Source organism: Mytilus edulis, chromosome 14 (assembly GCF_963676685.1).
Source record: "Mytilus edulis chromosome 14, xbMytEdul2.2, whole genome shotgun sequence".
NCBI classification, from domain to species: Eukaryota; Metazoa; Mollusca; class Bivalvia; order Mytilida; family Mytilidae; genus Mytilus; species Mytilus edulis.
Window position 1 is genome coordinate 18,991,396 of NC_092357.1, and position 27,140 is coordinate 19,018,535.

Genomic DNA, 27,140 nt, shown 5'->3' on the forward strand with positions numbered 1-27,140 from the left:
TAAAAATATTGCTGTGGATTCATTTATTTATCGTAGGTACCAATTCTGGGCATGATCTAATCAATAATAACAGATTTTCGTAGGTACCAATTCTGGGCATGATCTAATCAATAATAACAGTAATAGTTTAAGATTTGGAGATATCAGGAGTTTGTTTTTGATGTGGTCTGTTGAACGGTGCTGTTTTTTTTGTGTGATTCATGTTATCCTTTTTTATGTATTATCCACCACAAGTATCTACCTACACATGTAAAAAATAATTGTGGAGGGAAAGTTTACTCCTTTGAACAGATTGATTTAACCAAATTGAAAAGACTAATGCAAAACAATGAACATAGATACAAACTTTCTTACCAAAAACAAAATGAATGTCATTAGCTTCACAGTCTAACATGACTGTGCCGTTCATGAGGCCACATCGTAACTCAAACAAAGAGTGCAATGATAAAGTGGCAACATGTGGCTTTGACCACCTCTCTCCTCCCTCTTCCACATCTTCTTCAAACTTAATCCACCTGTTGAGAATAAATACATACACATTACAATAAATCCTTTAATATATATTTTGTTTTAAGCCTGACATGGTTGTTTTTTTTTTATTCAGGAAGGTTTACTTCTGCTATTAAAGCGCAAAAAAGAAAAGTAAAGAAACTAAAAAAAACATTTTCTAATAATCAATTGCAAATGATATTTATAGATTATTGTTGGTCATCACAACAAGATTGATTTTCTCACTTCAGCCTGCATTGCAAAAGTGAGAAAAGCAATTGAGTTGAGATCATACATGTCAACCTCTGACATTGGGAAATCATGTCATGACATGACATGACATGTCAAAAAGCGTGTGAAAACGCGTGACGTAGATGCGGACTTGTTAATATGAATGTTATGTTCATAATTTCATACAAATTTGTGAATATAAAAAACAATATATATTCTACTGTGAACTTTTATTGTATTAAACAGTGGTCTGTTATGTTGCTTTTAAAGCACCACCACTAGGCACATATTCAAAACAACTGCCAGTTTCAAGTTTAGTTTCATTTATTTGATAACAGCACACAATACAAATGTAACATAGTCAAGTTCTGATCAGAATTCAGTGTTAATTTCTTTATAATTGAAAAGGCTCTCCCACAGTAGGAATTGATATTTGACTGAATTAGCTTCATCAAGATTTGAAAGAATGTCATAATGTTGGTTTTTTTTGGCAATGTAAAATGTCATCTCTATCATTGCTCCCATTGCTATTGCCTGGTTAAAACTGGGTTGTTCATCAGAAGAAAGCTGGTACTATGATAGCTGATCCAACAGTTCTGTGATATTTTTATCCCAGTTCTGTGATATTTTTATCCCCATGGCCTGTAGAAATCTGTTGCCGTGTTGGCTAGATTTGAAACTGAAATTGAAAAAGAAAAATGTTTTATAAATTTGATTTCCATTAGATAAACATGTTAAATGCTTATTCAAATAGCTACATTGTATTTCTCCTCTCACATGTATTGTTTTTTTTTATCATTGCAACATAGAATGCACAAATTATGCGTTACTTGTCACTCGATCATTTAAACTCGAGCTCCAAAATATAATTTATAAATCTTGAATCTTGCCGTACATATGATATCGTTTTGGCTTAACAATCGGCACTTTAGACGACGATACAGGCCCTGAAAGTTACCTCTTTCTGTGCACATTTCCCCTATTAAGTGAATTTGAAAAAAAGTCACAAAATCGTTAAAACTAATCACAAACTACTTACCTTTTTCTGTTTGTCCATACAGAAAAATAAACAATACGGCAGCCAAACAATTACTTCAAATTTTTCGGTATTTATCGCCCAATAAGGAAAAAACCCGAGAATAGCGATATCACTAACGACCAAAAAATGAAAAGAACGAAAAAGCGTGTAATTGCGTGTAAAGTGGTGAAAAGCGTGTACACGCCATGTGACAAAATCCTCGCGTGTAAACCGTTGAAAAAGCGTGTATTACACGCGAATATCATGTCACTTGACATGTATGGTTGAGATGACCAATGAAAAAATGATTATAGCTATTTTGCTCATTCACAACCGCATGTGTGCCCTTAGCAGAGGCGGATTTAGGGGTGGCCCAGGGAAAAAATTTGGTTGCTTATATAGAGAATCACTGAAGTGTGACTGGAGCGGGCCCCCTGTAAGGCAGTCAGTGGGCCCCCACTTATGAATTTTCTGGATCCGCCACTGCTTAGTTTCTAGTTTAAATTTTTAACATCACTCTACTGTGCTGAAAATTGAAATTATCAGTCATTAAGATCAAAGGAAAATTTCATAAAATAGTGATAAGTAATATCATATAAAAAAGTTAAAGGTCAACAACACAGCAAACACAATGAAAAATCCACATCAAATATATTTTTGTAAACTTTGTATTATTTGGATCTCTCCTCTACAGGTTTGTTTTAATATAAATCAACTTTGTCCTCATTTGAATTGTTTGGGTTTGCATGTCATACATGTAATACATTGTCATATATAATGTACTTTTGTCATACACAAAGTAAACATATTCAGCAGCTGCTCATTCTTTAATTTATTTGTGGGTTAAAAATAAATTGGCTCAGGGCTATTCCAGAAAAAAATGTATGGTCTGGTTGGAAGGCACATTATATTAATAATACATGGGTGATGGGTATCAGAGCAACTTTTCATACTGTAATGCACTATAATTCTCAATTACAATTGTCTGGGTGGCAGGTGCAGACAAAAACTGCCTTAATGTGTCTGTCACAATTTTAGTATTTCTTAATGTGTCTGTCACAATTTTAGTATTTCTTAATGTGTCTGTCACAATTTTAGTATTTCTTGATGTGTCTGTCACAATTTTAGTATTTCTTAATGTGTCTGTCACAATTTTAGTATTTCTTAATGTGTCTGTCACAATTTTAGTATTTCTTAATATGTCTGTCACAATTTTAGGATCCTATAACTCAGCTATTGTTATGATTGTCATTTGTTGCTTATTGTTATATTTTATTTTTTATCTATTGTTTTGTCAGTAATCCCGATGTTTTTTTTTCCTTTGGATTGTTTCATGTCATGTCAGCTGATCAAATGATAGGTAAATGCTTATTGTTTAAGGTTGACCTATATGTGTATACATACATTTGGTAGTTGGAAAAAGTCCCACATAATTTTTACTCTGTTGGAAAGTTGTCTCATTGTCGATCATACCACAGTTCTATTAACATGCAATTTGCTAGTAATTTTTGTCTCTAATTGTACAAAATAAAAATATGTGTGTAATATTGTGGTTAATTTACAACTTAGATACTATACACAATATATCCTTGATAAAAAGAATACCTAGCAGTTTCTTTCCACTGTGGTTCTTTCCCATCCACAGTAATAAGCTCCTCCAATTCACAAAATAAGTCATGTGACGTATGTTCGTCGTCATCGTCTTCTCCAAGTAGAAACTGAATTCTCATACGTGGAGGTGTGGTCGCTAAAAATATAAATAAAGAATGTAACAATAGATAGACTATCTGACCATAAGACACCATGCCACACCCTGGCACTATATTTCAATATTCAGTGAACAATGATTTGGGGTCAAGTCTGAATTTTGCATATCATTTAAAAAGTTTAAATCAAAATGAACAGATATCAAGTTTGTCATTTGGTAGAGTGGTAGAGTGGTGGCTGATACTGTGGATTCAGTTATTTTTGTGGGTACCAATTTTTGTGGATTGAAGAAAACTTGCATTTGTTGATATTTTATTTCGTGGTTTTGCCGAAGGTAACAGAAAAACTATATGAAAATTGTTTTTCGTTTGAACATTTAAATTTGAGGTTTATCTATAACAACAAATTCAACAAAAATTGGTATCCCACAAATAATAATGAATCCACAGTTATATAATTACTGTGCCAAGGGTTCCGGGTTAGATTCCCAACTGGTAGCATTTTTGGATCCATGGTAAACATATAAAAACACATACTTATGTATAAACAAATATTCTGACCTCCAATTCTATATCATATTGTATGAAAAAAGAAGCATCAATGGAATTTTGACCAAAATAAGAGCAGTTGAAGTGTTTTCCTCCCCAAATACAATTATACATATCAAGGAGAGAGACGTTACAAAGGGGTAGACATATTCTTTTCACATATTTTTCTTACAAATATCTATGACAACTCAATGATAGAGAATATATGATGGGGTACACATTCTTTTGACATATATCTTAATGTATGTACAGTGTAACCTCCCTAAACTGACACCGGAGTATTCCAAAATTCTGCTTTAACAGACATTTTTCTGGTCCCAATATATGCCTATTCTTGCAGAAAAAATCTGAATATTCCAGCATTTTTTTTCTGGTCCCCCAGTGTTTCAGATAACACAGGTTACACTGTATTTTTTTCTGGTCCCCCAGTGTCTCAGATAACACAGGTTACACTGTATTTTTTTCTGGTCCCCCCGTGTCTCAGATAACACAGGTTACACTATTTTTGTCTGGTCCCCCAGTGTCTCAGATAACACAGATTATTTATTTTTTTCTGGTTCCCCAGTGTCTCAGATAACACAGGTTACACTGTATTTTTTCTGGTCCCCCAGTGTCTCAGATAACACAGGTTACACTGTTTTTTTTTCTTGTCCCCCAGTGTCTCAGATAACACAGGTTACACTGTATTTTTTCTGGTCCCCCAGTGCCTCAGATAACACAGATTACACTGTATTTATGATGACTTACAGCTATTGTCAGTTTCCTCTGCCTTAATTCTCTCAACACCGGTCTTTTTATGTTTGTGGTGACGTCTACGTCGCATCCCATGATGATGTTTAGGTAACTGTAAACCAATATACACTGTTTCTTGATGTCTGTGGTCTGGAAAATATTCAATTAAATAAATACAAATGAAGAAAGAACAAGTGAAACTGCGAGCTACTGCTCACTGATGATTACCCCCGCTGCAAGTGGATAATATCAATAGTGTAAAAATATGCAAGTGTTGGGTAAACAGGAAGTTGTCAAGTGATCAATCTGAAAACTCATCACACTGTATAGCTGGTCAACTTGTATATAAACCCTGAAACCAAATTTCAGAAATCCTTGTATTGAAGTTTCTGGGAAAATTGTGACGAAAATTTTCAACTTGGCTATTATGTGTAAAATCATACAAGTGTTCCGTAAACAGGAAGTTGTCGAGTGATGAATGTGAAAACGCATCACACAGTATAGCTGACTTATATAAACCCTGAAACCAAATTTCAGAAATCCTTGTATTGTAGTTTCTGAGAAAAATGTGACGAAAATTTTCAACTTGGCTATTATGTGTAAAATCTTACAAGTGTTCGGTAAACAGGAAGCTGTCGAGTGATGAATGTGAAAACGCATCAAACGGTAAAGCTGACTTATATAAACCCTGAAACCAAATTTCAGAAATCCTTGTATTGTAGTTCCTGAGAAAAATGCAACAAAAAAAGATTCATGGGACGGACGGACTGGCGGAAGGAAGGATGGACAGACAGAGGTAAAACAGTATACCCCCCCCTTTTTTAAAGCAGGGGTATACTGAGTACAATAAAGTAACACATCACTGTAAGCATGGAAAAGCCATTTTATGAAAAATTTAGGCTGAATTCAAAAACATATTATAAATCTGCATAAAATAACATGCTTATAATGTTCATGTGAAATTAGACTGTCAATATTCAGTATTTAGAACTTTTCAGTTTATCTTGTATTTGCATCAGGGCTTCAAGAGCAAAAACTGCCAAAATAACCTCATTTTGAGATCTAGTCATTACAACTTAGATATATACGAGCCAAGGATTTACCTAAAAACATATTTTGCTAAGAGAAATATATTACATTCATGACCTATAAGTTGATGCAAAAGTGTGTAAACATGGTAACATATCTTTCTGGGTAAGGCATATGTATAGGCTCATAGATCTTAATCTTCGTAAAAGAGGGACGAAAGATACCAAAGGGACAGTCAAACTCATATATAAATCTTGAACAAACTGACAACGCCATGGCTAAAAATTTGCCATATATAGATAACAGTATACCTTTTGCAATTCCAGGGCCAAAGAATTACTAATACCACATCTCCCCTTTTTGGCATGTGTAATTTCTGCCTATTTTATAATCATGAAAGATATGTGAAAATGTTCCTATACAAGTTAGATGTACAAATTTATAATATTAATTTTGTTAGATGTAAAGAGCTCACTTATCATTAAATGTGCATAAGATTTACATGGTTTATGCATTGACATTCACAACATTGTAAAAATAAATGAAATAATTTTAACAAACCATTAAAATATCCATGTTAGCATAAATGTATTACAGTCAAATTTTCGTTTACTTTTTATTAATAAAAAGTTAAAATTAGAACCCCTCCTGAGAAGACATGAGTTGCCTACATCAAATCAGATAAATCTTTAAATTATTGGTAATGAATAATACCTTAAATGCCTTAAATACAGATTTAATTGAATGCATTTATTAATGCGAACATTGGACACAAATGCAAAAATAATGGTCAGATTGTTGTAATTTCAAGAAATCAATGCTATTGAAATTTAAATGCAACATGTACATGTATAAGTTTTTCATTTTTTGGGAAACATATCTTGCCACAATTTTCTCAATTATTTCTGAATTTACAGTAATAAATTCACAATGAAACAACACTAGCATAATTAGTGAATACTATGTGAAAATTGAATTTAAACTTCAACACAAGATATCGATTAAGACTAAATATTACATGACCAAAGAATGAATATGACAGACAAACAATTGTCATAAAACATCAGCATTATAATACAAACCTGGCAATTCTAAAACCAACAGTGAACTAACAGGTGCTCTGACTTTGAAAGAAGATACTGTGGATTCATTAATTTCGTTGGATACCAATTTTCGTGGATTTCATGGGTGCAAGCGAACCACAAATATAAATGTTCAAAAAATTGCAAATTTTCCGAAAGGAATGTATGCAGTCTTTGCCAAAACCATGAAAATTGGTACCCATGGAAATGAATGAATCCACAATAAGATGTTTTACCTTTGATATCAGCATCACTGGGCACATGTGCATTGGCAAATGATCCCAAATCCCTGATAGGTAAATTAGGTATAGTGGGCGTATCCATAGGCATGATGAGTTCTATTTATAGATTCAAATTATTTTATCCTCTTCACTGTATTCTTCTTCTATGTTCATTCTGATATATAATTATTTCTGAAATAGAAAAAAAAGAATGATTTTATATCAATCATTGTGTCAATCTAACATTAACATCAGCAGTCAGGGGACTTATATATATATATAATTACTTAAATGAGTGATTTTCTAAATCACTGATTCAAGTAACATTTTGTTGATAAAGGTTGAAAGTAAAAGTTGTCTTTCTTTAATAATCACCTATTTAAGTAGTACAAATTTATCACTAGACTAAGTGATTTAATTTTATTGTAGTTTTAAATATAGAATACTAATGATCCAGGGACTAATTATGTTTCTAAACTTATCAGAACCAACATCTGTGTTGTCTAGGATGACCAGGTCATGTCAGGTGATGACCTTGTACTGAATCTAGGATAATGGCATAAAAATCACTTGTTTAAGTACCATACCTCAATTTCCTTCCCAAAAATCACTTCTTTAAGTATCATTATTTTAAAAACCCTCACTAATTTCAACATCCCCGAACAGTGAAATTTTTATCGCGAACAGTAGAATTTTATTACATAATCTGAAAGATGAAACCTTGAACTTCACAGGAAAAATACTCCCACTGCTGGGAAAAATCTTTTAAGAAAGTATCAGTTCATTATGTAAAGCCATTATCATAGCATTTTTTTTAACTATAATAGAATTTTCAGCTAAATGATAGCATCAAAGGCATAAACCTTGCTACTTAAAAGAAGTAAAAAGTTCATTTTTTTCAATTTTAATAATTAAAAGATATTATTTAACACCTATGTGTTTAAAATTTTGAAAAAACTACAAAATCGTAATTTGTGACAAAACTTTGAATTTGATACTCAAATAAGTGATTTAAAAATCACTTATTTCAGTACATGTAAGTCCCCTGACTGATCAGGCCAGGGTGTTTAAGTAGTGTAACTAAAAACAAATGAAGAATATGTCAATCGAAACTCAGATTTGTAAAAGTGATTCAACCCCAATTCAATCTTGATCCTCTGTCCTCCTCTATATGTACAGTGAAAAATATATCAACTGAACCCTGGGTTTAAATAATTTGTTTGGTTCAGCCATTGTCAAAGAATATTGATGCTGTGTTCAGACAGTCTTGTAAATCAGTTTGTTTAAAAAAGGTTTCACTGTATATAAATGTCTGACTTATATGACCTTGAAGTTATATCATCACATCCATAATTAATTTTCTCAACAGCACTGCATCCAAGTGTGTAATAACAATTTCTTTTCTCTCTCCCTATAATCTGAATTACAACACTACACATGTACAGTAAAGGATATTTTTGATTGAAATGGTTTAAGTTTAAACAGTATTTTATTCAAATAAATTGAATTGGATTGGGCAACAGTCAAAGCCTATGTACATGTAAGCCCTCTTTATATTGAAATTGTAATGTGAAAACAAACAAAAATCTCCATCGTGTGAAAAAGAAAGAATATAGATTATATTCTTAGCCTTCTTTGTATCCTTTAGTCAATGTTTGGTAGAATAATAAAGTCTATCAATAAAAATTTTGTTATTTATATTATCATTTTATCAATAAATAGGAAATCACAGCAGAATTAATTCAAAAGCAAATAACTTGGCATGACAAGGTCATATGTTCACTTTTTATTCCAAGGTAACTATATATATCTTCCCCACTTACAATGTAAGTACATGTTACACTCAGTGCATACAAGAACACAACACTTATCAGCTGATCCTTCTCAATAAAAGTTTTATCAGATTAATTATATAATGATTAAGACTACTAAAAATATATCTGTTTCCTGCCCCCCGGCCGGCGCCCGGCCTCCAATAAAATGAAAAGGGTAACTTTTTTGAGGGGACAAAAACAGGAATATTGTACTTTTATAATATTGTACAAGCTCAATCCCAATTTTACTACCCATCTGATAATTAGCAAATGCTCTATTGCAATGTTATGACATTAATTTTCAATCAATTCTATTGCAAAATTAACTAAAGAAATTGGGACATTTGAAATAGGATTTTAATCATACGATGATGAAACAAAATAAATAATTGTTCTAAAAATGTATTTTTTACAGCAATCATGGCAATATTTTAAGCATCAAGTAGATAAATATATATATTATTTTTTAAATCATATTAAAAAAATCCTTTATATTTCAAGACATATATACATGATATAAGAGAATTTTGACAAAGTAGATGGATTATTCAATTTCAAGTGCTTATATCCCTAAAAGAAGATTGAATTTATGTGTTGCTTCTCTTTAGGTTATGAGGGTATAAACAAATAGGTACATGTGTAGTTAGGCTTCATAAAGTGACCATTCATGATTGTGTTTAAGGTCGATGACATTTACTAAACAGATAATACAATGACCGATAAGCTTGCACCTATAACAGAAAATATAACATGTTTAGTACAGACTATACATACACCTGTGATGACAAAAAATGTCAAAATATATGACATAAAATTTTTCATGCCAATGCATTTAACCTAATTAAAAGCAGCACATGAAGCAGTTATTTGCTTAACTAGTAGTTTGCATGAAAGAATTTCATTTCCATGCACATGTTAATCAGTATGAATAAAAGAAGATATGTCATTAAACATTTTTTACAGCTGATTTCCTAATGCTTGCAAAGTAAAACTTTGTTTGGCTTGCTTGCTTTGTTTGTATAATTGTTAATACAAGCTTTGTAAATAAGATTGACATCTTTAAACAGTATATCTAGGCATTGTTTAACCTGTATATATATTATATTTGAATTTAATTGGGTGTTATCCTATGGATTGTACAATATAAAAACCAAGCAAGCAAGCTAACCAAAGTTTTGTTCTACATGCATTAGGAAATTAGCTGTAAAGAGTGTTACAGACAGCCTGCAATGAAGAAATTGTGATGCAATCCAAAACTAAGATCACAGTCCTAACAAACTATGTACAGCTAGCATCAAAATCCTACATGTACCAACTTATACTAAAGATTGATACATCTGCATAAAACATTTTAAAGAAGGCTACTTACAAAATGTATATGTCACATATATATACAGACAGCATGTACATGTATATTGAAAAAATTGAGATGCAAATGCAAATCCAAAACAAATTAAGATCAGTCTTAACAAACTACAGCTAGAAACAAACTATAATATATGTATCAGCTACCTAAAATGTATGGATATACTGACTTACAAACTTAAATTAAGATCATAAATTCTATTAAATAATCCCTTCACTAATCCAAGGAGAGTCAATTATACTAGATGTATACATATAGCTACATGTACCTTTAACTAAAGAAGTATTATCATGACGTCAATATAATTCCAAGCTTCAACCGATGACCTCCAACATGACCTTAGATCCCTACTTGATTCTAGACAAGTCAACTTTACAATTACAATATTTATATATTAATTAACTAATCCAAGAAAAATTACTTACAAAAAATGACTAACAAAGTTGAAAATACATCATTTTGTACATGAATATATAGCTTCCTTCAATTGAACCATAGAAATTTCATAATGACGTCAATATAATGTTTCCATGCTTCAACCTAGATGACATCAGACATGACCTTAGATCCCTACCTTATTCTTAAAAAGCCAAAGTAACAATTACTGTCCTCCTTCCATTTAAATCACACACAATACAATTAAAGTTTCCTACTTCATTTGTCGGACAACATATAATAAAGGATCCCCAAGTCAGCACCAATTTCGTTTGCTACTGTATAAATAATTATCCCTCACCTTTTATGAATATAACTGTTACATCTTTTCCTATATCAATGGATCATTTGTGTGACAGTTGACAATTGATATTAAAATGTTTCAAATGTTCCCAGTCTGTTTACACTACTGCGTTAAACATTGTTAATCTCTTACTGATCATATACAATGGGATTTAAACATCGAGGGGCTGGAGTAAAAACAGGCTATGGGGTCAAAATATTACTATATTTTGTATTTGTGTACTGTTAATTCAGAAAATATTGCAAGTTTTTTGTTTTTTAAATTCTATGCAAATAATATCGCATTCTGATAACAGACACATATTACATAAATCGCAATAGTTAATATCGCTTTTTAGTTCTTACATTTTTTCTTCAAAAATCAAAATAACAAATTTATATGCATGCAATAATTTCTGAATAATTACTGAATTCATAGAAAGCATTTTGTTCTTTTCTTTGTATACATACATGTACAAGACACATAAACATGGCTTTTCCTATATATGCAGTTTAAATTTTGTATGTTATAAAATTACACACACTAATACTGACTAAAATCTATTTGTATGGTACTGACGACCTCCATTGAAAACATATTTAAAATTAAAGTAAAAATGAAATCAAAGACTTTTAAGTGTAAGTTAAAAATTAGGGCCAATGACAATGTCCCTTGATTTTTATATACCTATTTAAAGTCTTTAAACTACCATACTCACATAAGAAAAGAAAATTGACGAAAAGTTACAAAAAAAATGTTTTATGCTTATAATAACATTGCAAAATTGCTTTTCTATATTCACTGATATTGGTGTTTGGCCCTTTTGTCCTGATATTCTTAGTTTTAACTCTGCCCAGTATACTTTAAACTGTTAATTAAACAACTTGAAGTTCGCAAGAAAAAGCTTTCAAAGAATATAGTGTCCATGTTAATGTTCAGTACTTCATATTTACATTTTCACAAATAGGAAATATTTACTTTTACAGTATATAAGTGTATTTAAATGGCTTAAACACATTTACATAATGTTGAAGTTTCACTTCTATACCCTTCACCTTTAGGTTTACATTTCACTACGCAATAGTATTTCCACGTATTTTCACATGGAAGAAAGATCCAGGAAGATATATGCATCTTTATTTGTATAAATTCTCAAAGAAAGAAATTGATTAAACAAAAACTGACAAAGTATATTTGATTTAATGCTTAAAATAAACAAGTAAAAAAAAACTTTAGTTTTGAAATTGTAAAGGAAATCTGTCTTTTATCACTAGTATTATATACTTTTACAATGCATAACCCACTCAACTAAACTGTTGACACAGAGTCATGTTACGCCTGTATGTTATTGTAATTTAGATAGTAAAATGCAAATGTTGAAATTATATAATATAACGGCAATACTTTTAACATGTAAACTATGCTTATTATATAAGCTTTCCAATGCAGAAAGTTACAAATATTTGTTGCTTTACATTAACATATAACTGGGCAGTTTTAAACCAAGAATTTGAGAGCAGGGAGGCTTTAATCAATATTTAAAGAATATTTCTTATTTTATTTTAGCAGTTGACTGTTAACACCTTAAACAGTTTAAACAAGTAGGCCTCTACGCCATTGTTCCCCCTCCCCCCCCCCCCAACCAAAATCAACATAGAAGATACTTTTTTATTTTATTTCAGCAGCTAACACCCCTTACACAGTACTAGTCAATAAATTGATTGATTAAATGTTAGTTGCTTAACCATGTTCACCGTCTAGTCTACTATTTTCTTGGACATGAAATTATATGTTTGACATATCTATAATACTAAAATTACGAGGTCCAATTTGTCAGCCGTCATCACGTAAAAACGACTAATCACAGAATTCAACTTTATATATAACTAATATAGTACAAAGGTGTAGATTAAAAATTACACCACTGCAGGCCCTTTTGTTTTCCACGTAATTAATATTGCCAATAATGAAGAAGTTCCGGGTCGAGTCCTGCTACCGATACCAATAGTATATTCACCTGTTACCTATTACCTTATCTGTACGTTCCGCATCTGACAGGCGCACCACCAAACGTTGTATTCAGGATTAATATGCTATATACACGGGTCATAACCGCAGGGTTGACACTACTAAATTGTCAAATTGTTACCTATTGTAGTATTTTTTTAAATCAGTTAGACTTTCTAAGATAACAATACGAATACTAAAAATCTGGACTAAAAATAAGGCGTATAGGTACAGTTTTCAATTTATTAGTGGGCATGACGTAAAACAGCGAGGCAAAGAATTCAACTTTACTTATAACTTATATAGGACAATGCTGTTGATTAAAAAATACTCCATTCCAGGACCTTTTGTTTTCCAAATAATTAATATTACCAATAATTGATAAGTTCCAGTTCGACGGGTTCAAACAGAAAGACTTGAAAGCAGAGAAAAACTGTGTATCTTATAATCGGCATGACTTTAACAGATGACAATACTAATACTAAAATAAGGCTTGCGCATAGTTATATACTTTAATTCAATCACGGACCCGTCATATCACGGGTGTGTTCTAGTATATATAATAATTCCAACAACGATTTTGAACAATTGATTCTTCCAGTTAATACCTTTTTTCTTCAGAATTTCAATAAATCACTTAATTTTGTAGATATTCCTTACAGAAGTAAATGTCAAACAACTGCTTGTTATAGAAATGTAACAATAGTAAAGTTGATTTCTTAAATCTTTAAAATATCAGTAAGAACTATAAATGGTTAATTTTATTCTTATGTTGGAATTGATACTTTTCTCGGTGCATTGATATATTTCAGCAATCAATATACATTTATCATGTTTATGAAAAGTTAGATTTATCATTAAATGTAAAGTCAAATTACTCAATTTTCAAACTATTGAAATGACTTAATGTTCTTTTTTGTATATGCTATTCTCTGAAAACAACTGTTAATTAATATAATGTCTGTACTTGAAAGAAATAAAAATGTGCATTTGTGTGTATTTCAACATATAAAAGAAGAAAAAAAGGTCATGGCAGACAATAAATTGTTTGGGTTTGTAAAAAAAAAGTTTATGACTTCATGAAAACATTGAACTTATACTGAATTATCAAAATTGACTAGATAATATAAATGGTGTTTTGATAAAAAAAAAAAACTAAAAAAACTATCATGTCTATAAATATGTTAAGGCAAAAATGTAAGGGTAGTTTATCAAAGTTATTTTCATTTTGGTGTACGAACAATTAAATTACCAAAACTGGTCCCTTAAATTCTGAAACGGCCATGCCTAATTAAGATAGGAGTTTTTCGATTATAATCGATAATAGGAACATCATGACTAGAAATGATCTAATCCAGACAGGATCACTCATTGTCTGAACTCAATGATAAGTCATTAATTGATGCTTGTCCCAAGTGAAATGATCCTGACTTCCTTCCTTATACGAGTTTCCTTCTTAACCCTGTACAATTATTCCATTAAAGATATTTAATAATTAAAAGGTAATGTGTTTAATATCCTTATTTATCCTAATGACCCTCAGGTCTTTAAAACATATTATATATTATATATTTTTTAAATGTTTTAAATTCGGTCATGCCTACCTGCCAAACGAAGCCTAGTACATGTAGTAGTACATGAAGTGGGACACCTTAGAATTAGATTTTTGAATTCATCATTAAATTGTACAGACATTTGTTTATAATTTGGCCAAACAAAAGTATGTGTGTTTACTGTCGCATACTGAACATGCTGAAAAAAATAGGGTCTAGGTTGGTAGGGATTTTTTTTTATTTTTAATATTTTTTACATCGAGTCTTAAGCTTGATCTAAGGGAGCAAAATTGTGACTTTAACACTTGCTGAATCAAAAATGGTTTAAAAACTTTAGTGTAGCCTAGGGGATAAAAATTAGGGTAGATAGGGGTACATTCAACACATACTTTTTTGTTTGCCTTATAATGTTACACTGACACCATTTGAACAGGTATTTAATAATCCTTAATTATTTTATGTGGTATCCAATCTAAGATCAAGTTCCTATAATACTTTAAGTGATATGTATACAATATACAATACATGTAAGTATACCATGAAAGGAAAGCATAGCTTAAACATTTGTTAGATTATAAAGTACATGTACAAATGTCATGAATGTATGTACAATGTATACCATTTAATAACAATGCAAATCTGGGATTTTAGTCTACATTGTATACATTGTTGAATTTTTTTACACTAGTCATTTTGGAGCACTTAATAGCTTGCTGTTCCCTATAAATCAAGCCTCAAGGCTCTGTGTTGAAGGCTGTATGTACTCTGACCTATATATAGCTATATAATTGTTATCTTTTTATACATTGACATTGTGACTTGGATGGAGAGTTGTCTCATGGTCACTCACACAATATCTTCTTATTCCATGTATTCATATGGTGTATATTATATGCATGTGGTATGACTATATATATATACGAGTACCTAACTCTCACTCCAAGTAACAATTTCTATAAGTAAACTATTATACATGTAGGTCAAGGTGCAGGCTTCAACAATGTTGTATATTTGAAAGTGCACACAAATTCACCTCCCGTCAGTTGTATGTGACATCGAAATTGCATTCATGTACACCATAAATTATTTCTATACCTACTATCCTACATAATGCTTGAAACTTTACTAGGTGCTTGAATGCAGGCGAGCCTTCTATCTGAAAAATGATATCCTTAAGGTTGTGCAAAATTGACAATCTTTTCCAGTGAAAGCTTAAGGCATGATTCGAGAAATGGACATGTACACAATGTATCTGAAGTTGTTCTTACAAATGTGAAGGGATTGGTATATGTAGTGGATACTAAGCCAGCTGTTAGCAGTTGAGCTCTGGAAGTACTTCTTTAGCTTAGTCTGTATATGTGCTGCCTTGTAACACAGAGGTGTTGGACTGTTGGGCTAGAGTCCTGGTGGAGTCAGAGATGAATTTGGCATCTAACATTGACAATAAAACCCTTAATCAAAGAGCTGATAGCTCTGAAGTGGAAGAAGGTGAATAAAAGGTAACTTGAATTACCATAAAAGCAGCCCCACTTACCCAGGCTGCTTTGTTCCATTATCGTTAAAATGTATTTTTTTTCTTCAAACAAGAAAAGGTCATAAGTACATGGATTTCCCATCCGTACAATCATTTTCTATGTTCAGTTGACTATGAAAATTAGGTAAAATCTTTAATTTGGCAGTAATTAAGAAGATCATATCAAGAGGAACACATGTGTACTAAGTTTCAAGTTGATTGGATTTCAACTTCATCAAAAACTACCTCGACCATAAACTTTATAACCAGAAGCAGGACGGACGGACAGACTAGAAAACATATTGCCCATAAATGGAGCATAAAAATAGTAAGACTTGTTACATACCTGCCAACTTTTGAAAGTTCCCATATGGGTTTTTACTGCACAACAACAAAATTAAAGGTTACAATTTTTAGCGATGTATTTTGCAAGATCTGGATTGTCTAGAAAAAGTGTCATATTTGTATGAACTTACATGACTTACATGCCTTTCCTTAAGTCTGTTTGCATAATTCTAGTTATATATTAATTCGGTAGAAAAATTATACATGAAGCTAGCAGAAGCTAGACTATTAGCCTAGTTGCACATATTATATGTTACAAACAAATTTAATATATAAACTTCAATTTAATCCTTGAAAGGAGGTCTAAATTAATAAAATAATTTATAAATTTTAATTTTTTTATTTGTCCAAAATCATTTAAATTCATTTAATCAACATCCTTTTATGATTATTTGATTAAAATATTAATCATTTATAGTCTTTTTACCATTTACATTTTTAAAAGCAAAATAACTGAAAACAGGATAAAACAAAGGGAAGTAACAAAAAAGTATTTCAATATTCCCAATACACATCGTTTTGATAACACAACGGCAGTTAGCCGGAGGTAAACATCGTTGATTACCAGTATGTTTGACACCCAAGCTGTCAAGTGAAGCCATATAATTATACATCTTCTTTGATGTTCAGGTAAAATTTAACGCAGGTGTCAATTACACCCGTACAGTAGTAAGAAATGATCAAATATGGCGTCTGAAAAATTTCATACACGGGAGTTTTTTCTCCTAAACGTGAGGTTCACATGTATGTTACGAAGGGCATCTAATTCACATGACAAAGGAAACCCATGAATAAAGATAACACTTTATATATCCTTTTTATTTATATAAAAATAAAATCTTCTTGTCTGCAGGATTGCAAATTCGTAACTTCAAGGGCGAACCTGTAAACAGGGCGAGTTGTACCGATACCAAATTCACGCATGCGTAATACAAATATCTACAGTTAAAACATTCTCAGTGTTACAAGTAAACAAATTACGTTCATGTGGATGAGATGAAATCTAATTATTTACATAAATAAAATGGTCATATTTACGATAGTGATTGTTTAACAATCATAATTTACAAATTAAATGATTCAGATGCCCAATCATGTGTAAAAATCGGTGTCAGGAATCTAAGTTGTTTTGAAATTGTAATACACGAAATGAATGCGGCATACGGAGACTCAAAGCCAATGGTCGGCCCCTTAAGTCTTCAGAAGACTTGACGTCTTCTTCCACTAAAAAAAGAATTACTTAGACACGGAAGTGTAAAATGAAGATATCATCATTATAATGATTCTCTAGATCAGGGAAGTGTGACGGGGTAGCTTCCCTTGGTACAAATGTTTATGACTACATCATACATGTATGTAGTACAAATGTACATATATAAATATAAATATAAATAATATAAATATATATATACATGTAGATACTTATCCAGCCATAAGCAGTTGAGCTAGGGAAGTACTTCTTCAGCTCAGTCGTAATACATGCTGCCTTGTAACACAGAGGTCCCAGGTTCGAGTCCCGGTGGAGACAAAGATGATTTTGTTAGAAGAAACATGATCCCGGACTCAGGTTACACAAAGATTGACTATTGTTTTGATCTACAAACATGTAATTTGAAGCATGTGCTAGATATATGTACATGTACCTGTAAACAGTTTGTAATCATTATATCAGGATTAATTGTACATGTGTACCATGTGTCTAAAATTTAAGAGAAATTCAGATTCAGAATGATCCTCCATGTGCTGGACTCGTGTCACATGTTACAAACAACAATGTGATGTTCTATCACTTAAAAATACATTATTAGAGGAAAGGAAACATTAAATTTATAAATATGGGCCATTTAAACATATAACCTGATTGACATTGAGAAATCAGACAACAATTTCTTCCCGTTGACGTCAAACAAAGACCATTGACTATTTGAACTCGTTCAATAACATGGAAAATTTTCAGCTATTTATACTGAAACTTACGCTATATGACTTATATTTCCACAATTTGTTAACTTCTGAGAATAAAAATGTTATTCAAACAAATAAATAATTAGCATATATTCCATAGAATCAGTTCAAGAGTTCAGTTTCTTTCACGCGAACGTGACTGGAACTCTCCGGAAACAGGTGCCAAAAAATACATTAGGTCGTGCTAAATACCAGCCATGATTGTTTAACAGTAAAGGAGACAACAATGGTCCTCTTTTAAAAATAACTAATTTTGAAATTTACACCTGTTACCTGTTACCTTCTATAATTCCCTCCTCTATCATGAGCTTGGATTTCATCAAGTATATTTTCTCTATATTTTCAGTCTATTTCCAGTAACAGTTAACATTTTTCTAATTACAACCTTAAGGTGGTATGGGTGTCTTCTGTCATTTTGGATTGTAAAAATTCAACCAAGTTAGCAAAATTTGATGCAGGAATGCAGATATCTAATGTGAATTTTCATTTAAAAGAACAAATCTATAAAATTAAAACTTATAAATGTTAATATTGTTACAAGTGTAGAATATCTTTGCTTGATTTTTAATGTTTTTAAATTTTGCAATTTAAGTGGAGGTAACTCTGAAATAGTGCATTTTCTGAAGGAATCTTCATGGAATTTTGCTATTTTGTATTTTAGCTAGAAAAAAACGTACGGTTACCATATCATTTTTTAAAAGCTATCTTCTCGTATTTTATTTTACAATTCTATCATTTAGCCGGTTTAGCTTTTAATCACATAATGATGCTTTTTCCTGTATAATCCATACAAAATGTGTCATTTTGTCACAACCTGTAGCTTGAGAAAATGCACGGTGACCTCTAATTTTTATTATATTTTTACATTTATAAATAAAAACTACGTTTTGACAAAGTTTTAATAAATTCCATCATTTTTAATTTTAGACACCCATACCATCTTTAAAAACATGTTAGACTAACCGTTTAGTCATAGAAATAATAAATTTTGTTCTATTTACATTGTAGAAGAGCATTTCGCTTTTCATGAAGAGAGTAGCACGGACTTCTTGTAATTTATTTCACAAAACGTAATGTATTTTTTTTTGTAACACAGAGTACCATTTAAAAAGACCACATGCAGTATAATATTAATAGACCACTTTCGAGTTCATCCGTCACCGGAAATAACTCGTCAATTATACGCGCTTTTATCACCGTCATTTGTGCGTTTTGGGGCGTCGTCACTTCCCTTCCAATGTTGAGCGAGTGGTTGGAAAACTATAATTCTATATTATACGAATTATTCGGCAAATTGAATTCTCAAAATTAACAATCAACACTGCTGTCATTAGGGAATTGTCAGTAAGTACCTACAGAGCAACCATTATTTCTAGTTTATCCTGCACAAAGACGATCACTAAGACGCTTTATGAACGTAAATAGTGCAGGGATACAGGCGACCCCCTCTATCTGGTAAATGACGTCATAAAGGCGTGCATAATTGTCGAGTTTTTGCCGGTGACGGATGAACTCGAAAGTGGTCTATTGTAACATTTTAGCCGTTGCATATATCATTCCATATGTCTGACCACGCAGCAGTTCATATCTTTGATACAACAACTGTATAAAGTTTTGTGATAAAAAAAATAATAATTCTTAAAGCAGAGCATAACAATAGGAAATATTCTTTGTTTTCATTTCCTTCCTCACATAATAAACAAATTAAAGTTTTTTTTACCATTTTTAAAATTTTGAGTGGTGCAGGGTAGCGTATTGTATAATGTATGTCTCCAAACGCATTTTTGTTTTACCATAACAGGCTTTACGTATACACATTTGTTCCGAAACTGCACTTTTCCATATAGAGCTAACAGCACCAATTTTACAGTTTTGATGTTTAAGTACCAGTGACAATTTCGATTTGGCTTCAGTAAATATCTTTTCACGGACCAACAGTCACGTACAGACTGTTTTACTTTCATTTTCCACTCACGGTATTTTGACTCTGATTAAAGTATAACCTCCGGCGAGGCAGACGATAAACTATACTGTTTCACAATCCTATCAACCCTTAGGGAGTTACCATTTGATTTTTGTGGGGGGCTAGGATGAAAAATTTTGTCCTGCATTTTTTTTTAGCTGTAATCTCTGTCCTGCATTTTTATTTTTCACTCTGTTCGGTCCTGCCTTCTTTTTTTTTTTTTAGTTTATCCTGACTTTTTTTTACCTAAATTGTCGTCCTGACTTTTTTTTTGCAAGTGTCTCATCCTGCCTTTTTTTTTTACTCAAAACTCCTGTCCTGCCTATTTTTTTTCAAATTTCATCCGACCCCCCCCCCCCCCCCCCCCCCCCCCCATAAAATCAAATGGTAGCTCCCTTAAAAAATCATGCCTTTTTTTTCCTTTTGTAAGTTGACGTATAGCAAGCTCATTTTTAACAGAGTCGCTTCTAGCTATGGTACCAAAGGTTCAACAGATTATTATTTTATGTAGAAGTGCAGTGATATGTAGTTGACCTAGAAGTAGAGTAGACTCCAGCGTTGGAGGATCTAGCCAGAATATTTTTTGAATTTGTTTCAGAAAGTTATTACATAGATGCAGAAAATGTCCAGACGAGAAATATCTTTTGCACTAAGATTAACGATTTCAAGTCCTCCTGAAATAACACGCTATATTTCTAAATGCACGGGGAGGGATGTCATATAAACGTCGGCTCTTGTGCCCATGAAGACAATTTTTTAAGTCTAATCACACAAAAGGGCTATGCGACATAAGAAGGGATCTGAAATGATCTGAAATAGACAAATCTATCTGAAGTCAACTTCCGGTCCAGTAGATTTGGAACCTTAGAATCAGTTTATCACTGAATAGAGATTTGATAAAACATGTCAGTACCGAAGCACTAACAACAACGAACAAGTATTGACAAGGTCATGTCGACTTAAATAGTCCCATTTAGGAATGTAAACTTCAATACAAATGTACAAAAATAGACATTGTATATGGACAGTTTTCATAATAAAAGGTACCTACGGATATGGATAGATCAGTCAATGTTATCACGAAATGATATTTATGCAGATTTTTACTATGCATAAACGTATAGATGTTGGGTATGTATATATAGTCTGGAATCAGTTCTCAGTATACCTCGATGTAAAAGCACCCAATCAACATTTATATGAGAATTTTTAAACGTTCCAAAGTAATTCATTAGAAATGAATACAAATGCAGTTAAACAAGTTTCAGTTATTTTTCTTGATCATAGTTTCATAAAAAATGCCGAGAGGAAAATAAATAAATAAATAAAGAATGAATGAATGAGAGAAAAAGGCCGAAATAACTTGAAAGAAAGAATGAAAAGAAAAAAGAAAAAAATAGCTATAAGAATATTTTTTTCTATAGCTATAAGATTGATCCGAATCTTTGAATATATTATTTGTTCAATACAATAACATTTCTTGGTAGGTCTATAAATTATGTTTTATCCTTTATAATCTTGAAAAACCATAATTTCACGTTCTATAAAGTCTACACAATAGTGCCTCCTATATACATGTATATAAGAATGAATAAGATTATTTTTTTGATATTCAAATATTGCTAATAGGGGACTTTAAGCTTTTCAAAAACTGCCACCTTGGCATTCATTGGGTTTCGTCTTCAAATTCATAATGTGGACCGTTTTGTCAATATATAAATATATAATAATCTTTATTGCAAAATTACACCCATAGGGGTCAAGCAATACAATCAAGCAATATATTTATACAATACAATGGAATACAATGTAATATACAATACAATACAATACAATATAGTATATGGTGGATAAACTTCAATAAGGAAGCAATTTACCCAACAATCCAACCTAACGCAAACCATTGAAAGACACGTGTGTTACAACGAGAAAGTACCCACAAAATGTGAGGATCCTAAGACCCTGTTTGGTATTGAAAAAAGAAGACATGACCAGACGCTTGTTTCGCCAAACAAACACGGTTTTTCACATGCCCCATTACACTTTATCAAAAGCTGTCTAAACTAAAATAACTCCTCACTTCAGAGATCAGTCAGTTATATCGAACACCGACTAAAATCAACTACAGACACGTGTCACAAAATCAAGATTTTGTAGACTCCACGTGTCAACCTCCTGAATGCTACTGTGAAAGTTCCGAGTTCATGATTGACTACCTAAATTATAACTGATGACCTAACCATCGACAACAAGAGACCACGGGGGACTTTTCCTATATACAAATATACCCACACACCGGTATTCGTAACCATTTTGATTTTGGAATGTCAAATATATCATCTGTGTGCAATAGTTTATTTAACAATGGATAGAAATTTATATATATATGTCAATGAGTAATGAATCTTTTTCTTGTGTTCAGAAGATAAACATGTAAAGTTTTAATAGATTGTAATACTAACATCTGAGAAAAAAAACATCAACGGGTTATGATTTTCCTCTTAAATAAATCAATTGGTAGATATTTTCGCAAACAGCAACATATGAAAGGGGGTAGGGGATAAAAACCAACAAGACGTCAGTACTCAGATTTGTATCTTAATTGATGATGCCCGCGAAGAAGACTCCTCTTATACTATACATGCTATACGAGACGTGTTACAGAAAAGGCGTATTCCACAAACTGAAAACACAACTTTATATACTTATTCTGTCGAGGATTGTATCCTGCGAATTAACGAAACAAAAACAGAGGAAATCAGTTTTTTTTAAATGTAATTAGAATGTTCGGCGATTGCGCCGGGGTGTCAGGAGATAATATGTCACCATACATCTATAAAGACATATGTTTTGCTCACTTTCCTATATCAGACAAGATATATATTGCCCTTCATTGTGAAAATTAGCTACTAGGTAAAAGAACCTTGTTCCTGTAAAAAGTCGTATACATCTCAGCATACTACGTTATATAGATAGTGTTCAGAGACACGTGCCTGTATGTGCTCTCACAGTTAAGATTAGACGTCAAAGCAGAAAATTGAATGCCAGATAAGTTCTGTCAGATGAATTAATGATTCCTCTTATCCCCAATTCGTAAATGAATGATTTTAAATTTCCCCAAAACAACACATTTCTTTTGGATGATCTCAAAACTATACTCGCTACAAGAAGCCAGAAACAGAATGAAATAAGGAGATGCGGTATTATTCTCAAAGTGTCAAATATCCGATAAAAACCGAATAAAACTGATGTCAGCAACCGTGGGTTGCAATACGGCTTTCAACAATGAACAAAACTCGTACCAGCATAGCAACCATATATACAAGGTCTCGACATAAAAAAATGTTTAAATAAGAAAACTAAACAGTCTGTTTTATGAGGATATTCACAGGGGTACCCTCATATTGTATAATGGTTAAAATATTGCCAAATGACGTTAACGGTAATTTTTGGTGCATGACGATTAAAAGAACACTTTCTTTCATACGATCAAAACATGACTAATTTTGAATAATCATATTTTCACTTCAATGTTCACTACTTGAAATGCATACAAAAAATTATTTTCCCCTTTAAATAGCTAGCGTCGTTCTTGTTTTTTCTATTCTTGAAAAAAATAGGCGCGTAAAATTAATTCCAACTAACTTCCCATTACTTTTCTTAAAAAATACCACGCCTTAACATTGTACTTGTATAAGTTTTAAAATTTTAATGTAAAAATAAGGACAACTGATATGATTGCCAATGAGACAATACTCCACAAGAGACCCCGTATACGGCCTTCAACAACGAGCAAAGCCCATATCGCATAGTCAAATATAAAAGGCTACTTACCCAATCAATAAAGTAAGACCCTGATAATCGTAGCACTGTGACTGTATACTTAAATGTCAACTACAATCTGTGACAACATACTCCTAGCCTACATGTTAATGGGTCACATATGCTGCTTTCACCATTTAACAGCTGCAGGCAAAATGTCCAGTTAATTATTAACTTTTGAGCACACGTTAACAATATGTTGCCCATTCGTATGACCTATTTAATATTACAAGTCACTTTGACATAATGTTTTGGTACGAACACCCTATACATTCATGTACTTTATATTTATTTTTTATTTATGAATTTATTTTTCAATTTTGTCTCTTCATTTTTGCGTAGGAATATATTTTTCCCCAAGGGAAAGAGGTTTTTATGCTAGTGTTAAATACTGAATATATTTTGAAGACAGGGATTATATTCGAGAGGTCATTCTTTTTAAATATCATAGTTCAAACATTAGGTTCAGTCGCCCAAAGGCGCAATGTTTGGAATATTTGGTCCGAAAAACCTCATAAGCTGAAATATATTTTACTTGAAAAATACGTATTTTATTCTTTGTGTATATGACATTATTATACTTGAAGTTGCTGAGAATTCTATATGTCTGTCCAAATTCAATAGCCTGTAATTGAGTGTTTGTCGTTTCTTATTTTGTATATAGTGTTGCCCTCTTGTACTACTATTGTGACAGATATTTGACATACAAATTTTCATGTCCAGTTTTTAGTTCAAGTAAACTTCACGTTGGTCAAACTAACTTTCTTTGGTCAAATAACTTTCTGATAGAACAAATGCTACTTAAATCTTTGTTTGAAAGTAAAAGATGAACAAACAAGTCATAAACTTCGGACAATGGTTGACATGGTCAACTTACGTCAATAATTTAACTTTGATAAACTATAGGGCACAAACTAGTACCAAAGTCATTAAGTGATTGCTATATAAGTAGAAATTCTGCTTTGAGACGTCAAAGTTTGAATTTTGAAACTTATAGGTAAGTCATGATTTTAAAAGTATTAAGATTTAAAGTAAATTATTTTAAAATAAGTTTAACTAAATAAAGATAATTAATAGTCATCATAAATAAAGTTTATCAAAATATTTATTGTTTTCTGTAAGGGAAATAATTGAAAATATTTATTTTACTTTATTGTTGTTTGTAACTGTTTTGTATTATTTTTGTTTTTATTTATTTTATTAAAAAAGTTTGAATTTTGAAACTTATAGGTGTCAGTCGATCCCGGCCTGCCTCTACATCGGCAACAACGCCCGGCCTGCCTTTACAGCGGCAGCAATGCCAAACACCATCTTAGGCATTGTTCCCAGCTAGTTTCCCCACTAAGATGTTCCCAGCTAGTTTTCCCCATCATGGAAAGATTCAAAGATTAACTCTCACAGATGTAGTTCGTCTGTCGAGAGTCCAAAAGAACATCAAGCAGACCATGTTTCAGTACCCGAATATTCAACCTAATAAAATTATAAGTATAATTTTGTTATAATATTATTTTATTAAAAAAGTTTGAATTTTGAAACTTATAGGTGTCAGTCGATCCCGGCCTGCCTCTACATCGGCAACAACGCCCGGCCTGCCTTTACAGCGGCAGCAATGCCAAACACCATCTTAGGCATTGTTCCCAGCTAGTTTCCCCACTAAGATGTTCCCAGCTAGTTTTCCCCATCATGGAAAGATTCAAAGATTAACTCTCACAGATGTAGTTCGTCTGTCGAGAGTCCAAAAGAACATCAAGCAGACCATGTTTCAGTACCCGAATATTCAACCTAATAAAATTATAAGTATAATTTTGTTATAATATTCGGGTACTGAAACATGGTCTGCTTGATGTTCTTTTGGACTCTCGACAGACGAACTACATCTGTGAGAGTTAATCTTTGAATCTTTCCATGATGGGGAAAACTAGCTGGGAACATCTTAGTGGGGAAACTAGCTGGGAACAATGCCTAAGATGGTGTTTGGCATTGCTGCCGCTGTAAAGGCAGGCCGGGCGTTGTTGCCGATGTAGAGGCAGGCCGGGATCGACTGACACCTATAAGTTTCAAAATTCAAACTTTTTTAATAAAATAAATAAAAACAAAAATAATACAAAACAGTTACAAACAACAATAAAGTAAAATAAATATTTTCAATTATTTCCCTTACAGAAAACAATAAATATTTTGATAAACTTTATTTATGATGACTATTAATTATCTTTATTTAGTTAAACTTATTTTAAAATAATTTACTTTAAAGCTTAATACTTTTAAAATCATGACTTACCTATAAGTTTCAAAATTCAAACTTTGACGTCTCAAAGCAGAATTTCTACTTATATAGCAATCACTTAATGACTTTGGTACTAGTTTGTGCCCTATAGTTTATCAAAGTTAAATTATTGACGTAAGTTGACCATGTCAACCATTGTCCGAAGTTTATGACTTGTTTGTTCATCTTTTACTTTCAAACAAAGATTTAAGTAGCATTTGTTCTATCAGAAAGTTATTTGACCAAAGAAAGTTAGTTTGACCAACGTGAAGTTTACTTGAACTAAAAACTGGACATGAAAATTTGTATGTCAAATATCTGTCACAATACTACTGTCTACGGTTAACAGACCGCGATGAAGTACGTCCATTATTCATAGTTCATTATTCATTATTCAATAATGAATTATGAAATAGTTCATTATTCATTATTCAATATTAAAAAATGAATAATGAATAATGAAATAGTGTATGTTTCATTATTCAAAATGAAGTGGTGAATAGTGAAATAAATTTAAAAAAAATTGACTGTTGGCACTAAAGCTATATTTGATTCGCAATGACCATAAGAGGGTTTACGGATGACCTAAATGCCACAACATGCGTAAAAATGAGGAAATATAAAAAAAAGAAGATGTGGTATGATTGACAATGAAACAACTATCCACAAAAGACCAAAATGACACAGACATTAACAACTATAGGTCACCGTACGGCCTTCGACCATGAGCAAAGCCCATACCGCATAGTCA

The 27,140-nt window shown here is 31.9% G+C and overlaps 1 protein-coding gene across 8 annotated transcripts in view; it reads right to left on the bottom strand.

Annotated features, from left to right (window-relative positions):
- LOC139503880 (sodium-driven chloride bicarbonate exchanger-like) overlaps positions 1 to 18,484 on the bottom strand; it is a 64,937-nt gene extending 46,453 nt beyond the window's left edge. For all 8 annotated transcript variants that reach the window (XM_071293862.1, XM_071293859.1, XM_071293858.1 and 5 more), the window contains exons 1-5: positions 18,351 to 18,484; positions 7,073 to 7,249; positions 4,741 to 4,875; positions 3,344 to 3,485; positions 355 to 515 (exon numbers count right to left, since the gene is read on the bottom strand). In XM_071293862.1, the coding sequence (XP_071149963.1) occupies positions 355 to 515; positions 3,344 to 3,485; positions 4,741 to 4,875; positions 7,073 to 7,166 (532 nt within the window). In that variant the 5' untranslated portion in view covers positions 7,167 to 7,249; positions 18,351 to 18,484. The remainder of the gene's footprint in view (positions 1 to 354; positions 516 to 3,343; positions 3,486 to 4,740; positions 4,876 to 7,072; positions 7,250 to 18,350) is intronic.
- Positions 18,485 to 27,140: the final 8,656 nt, after the last annotated feature.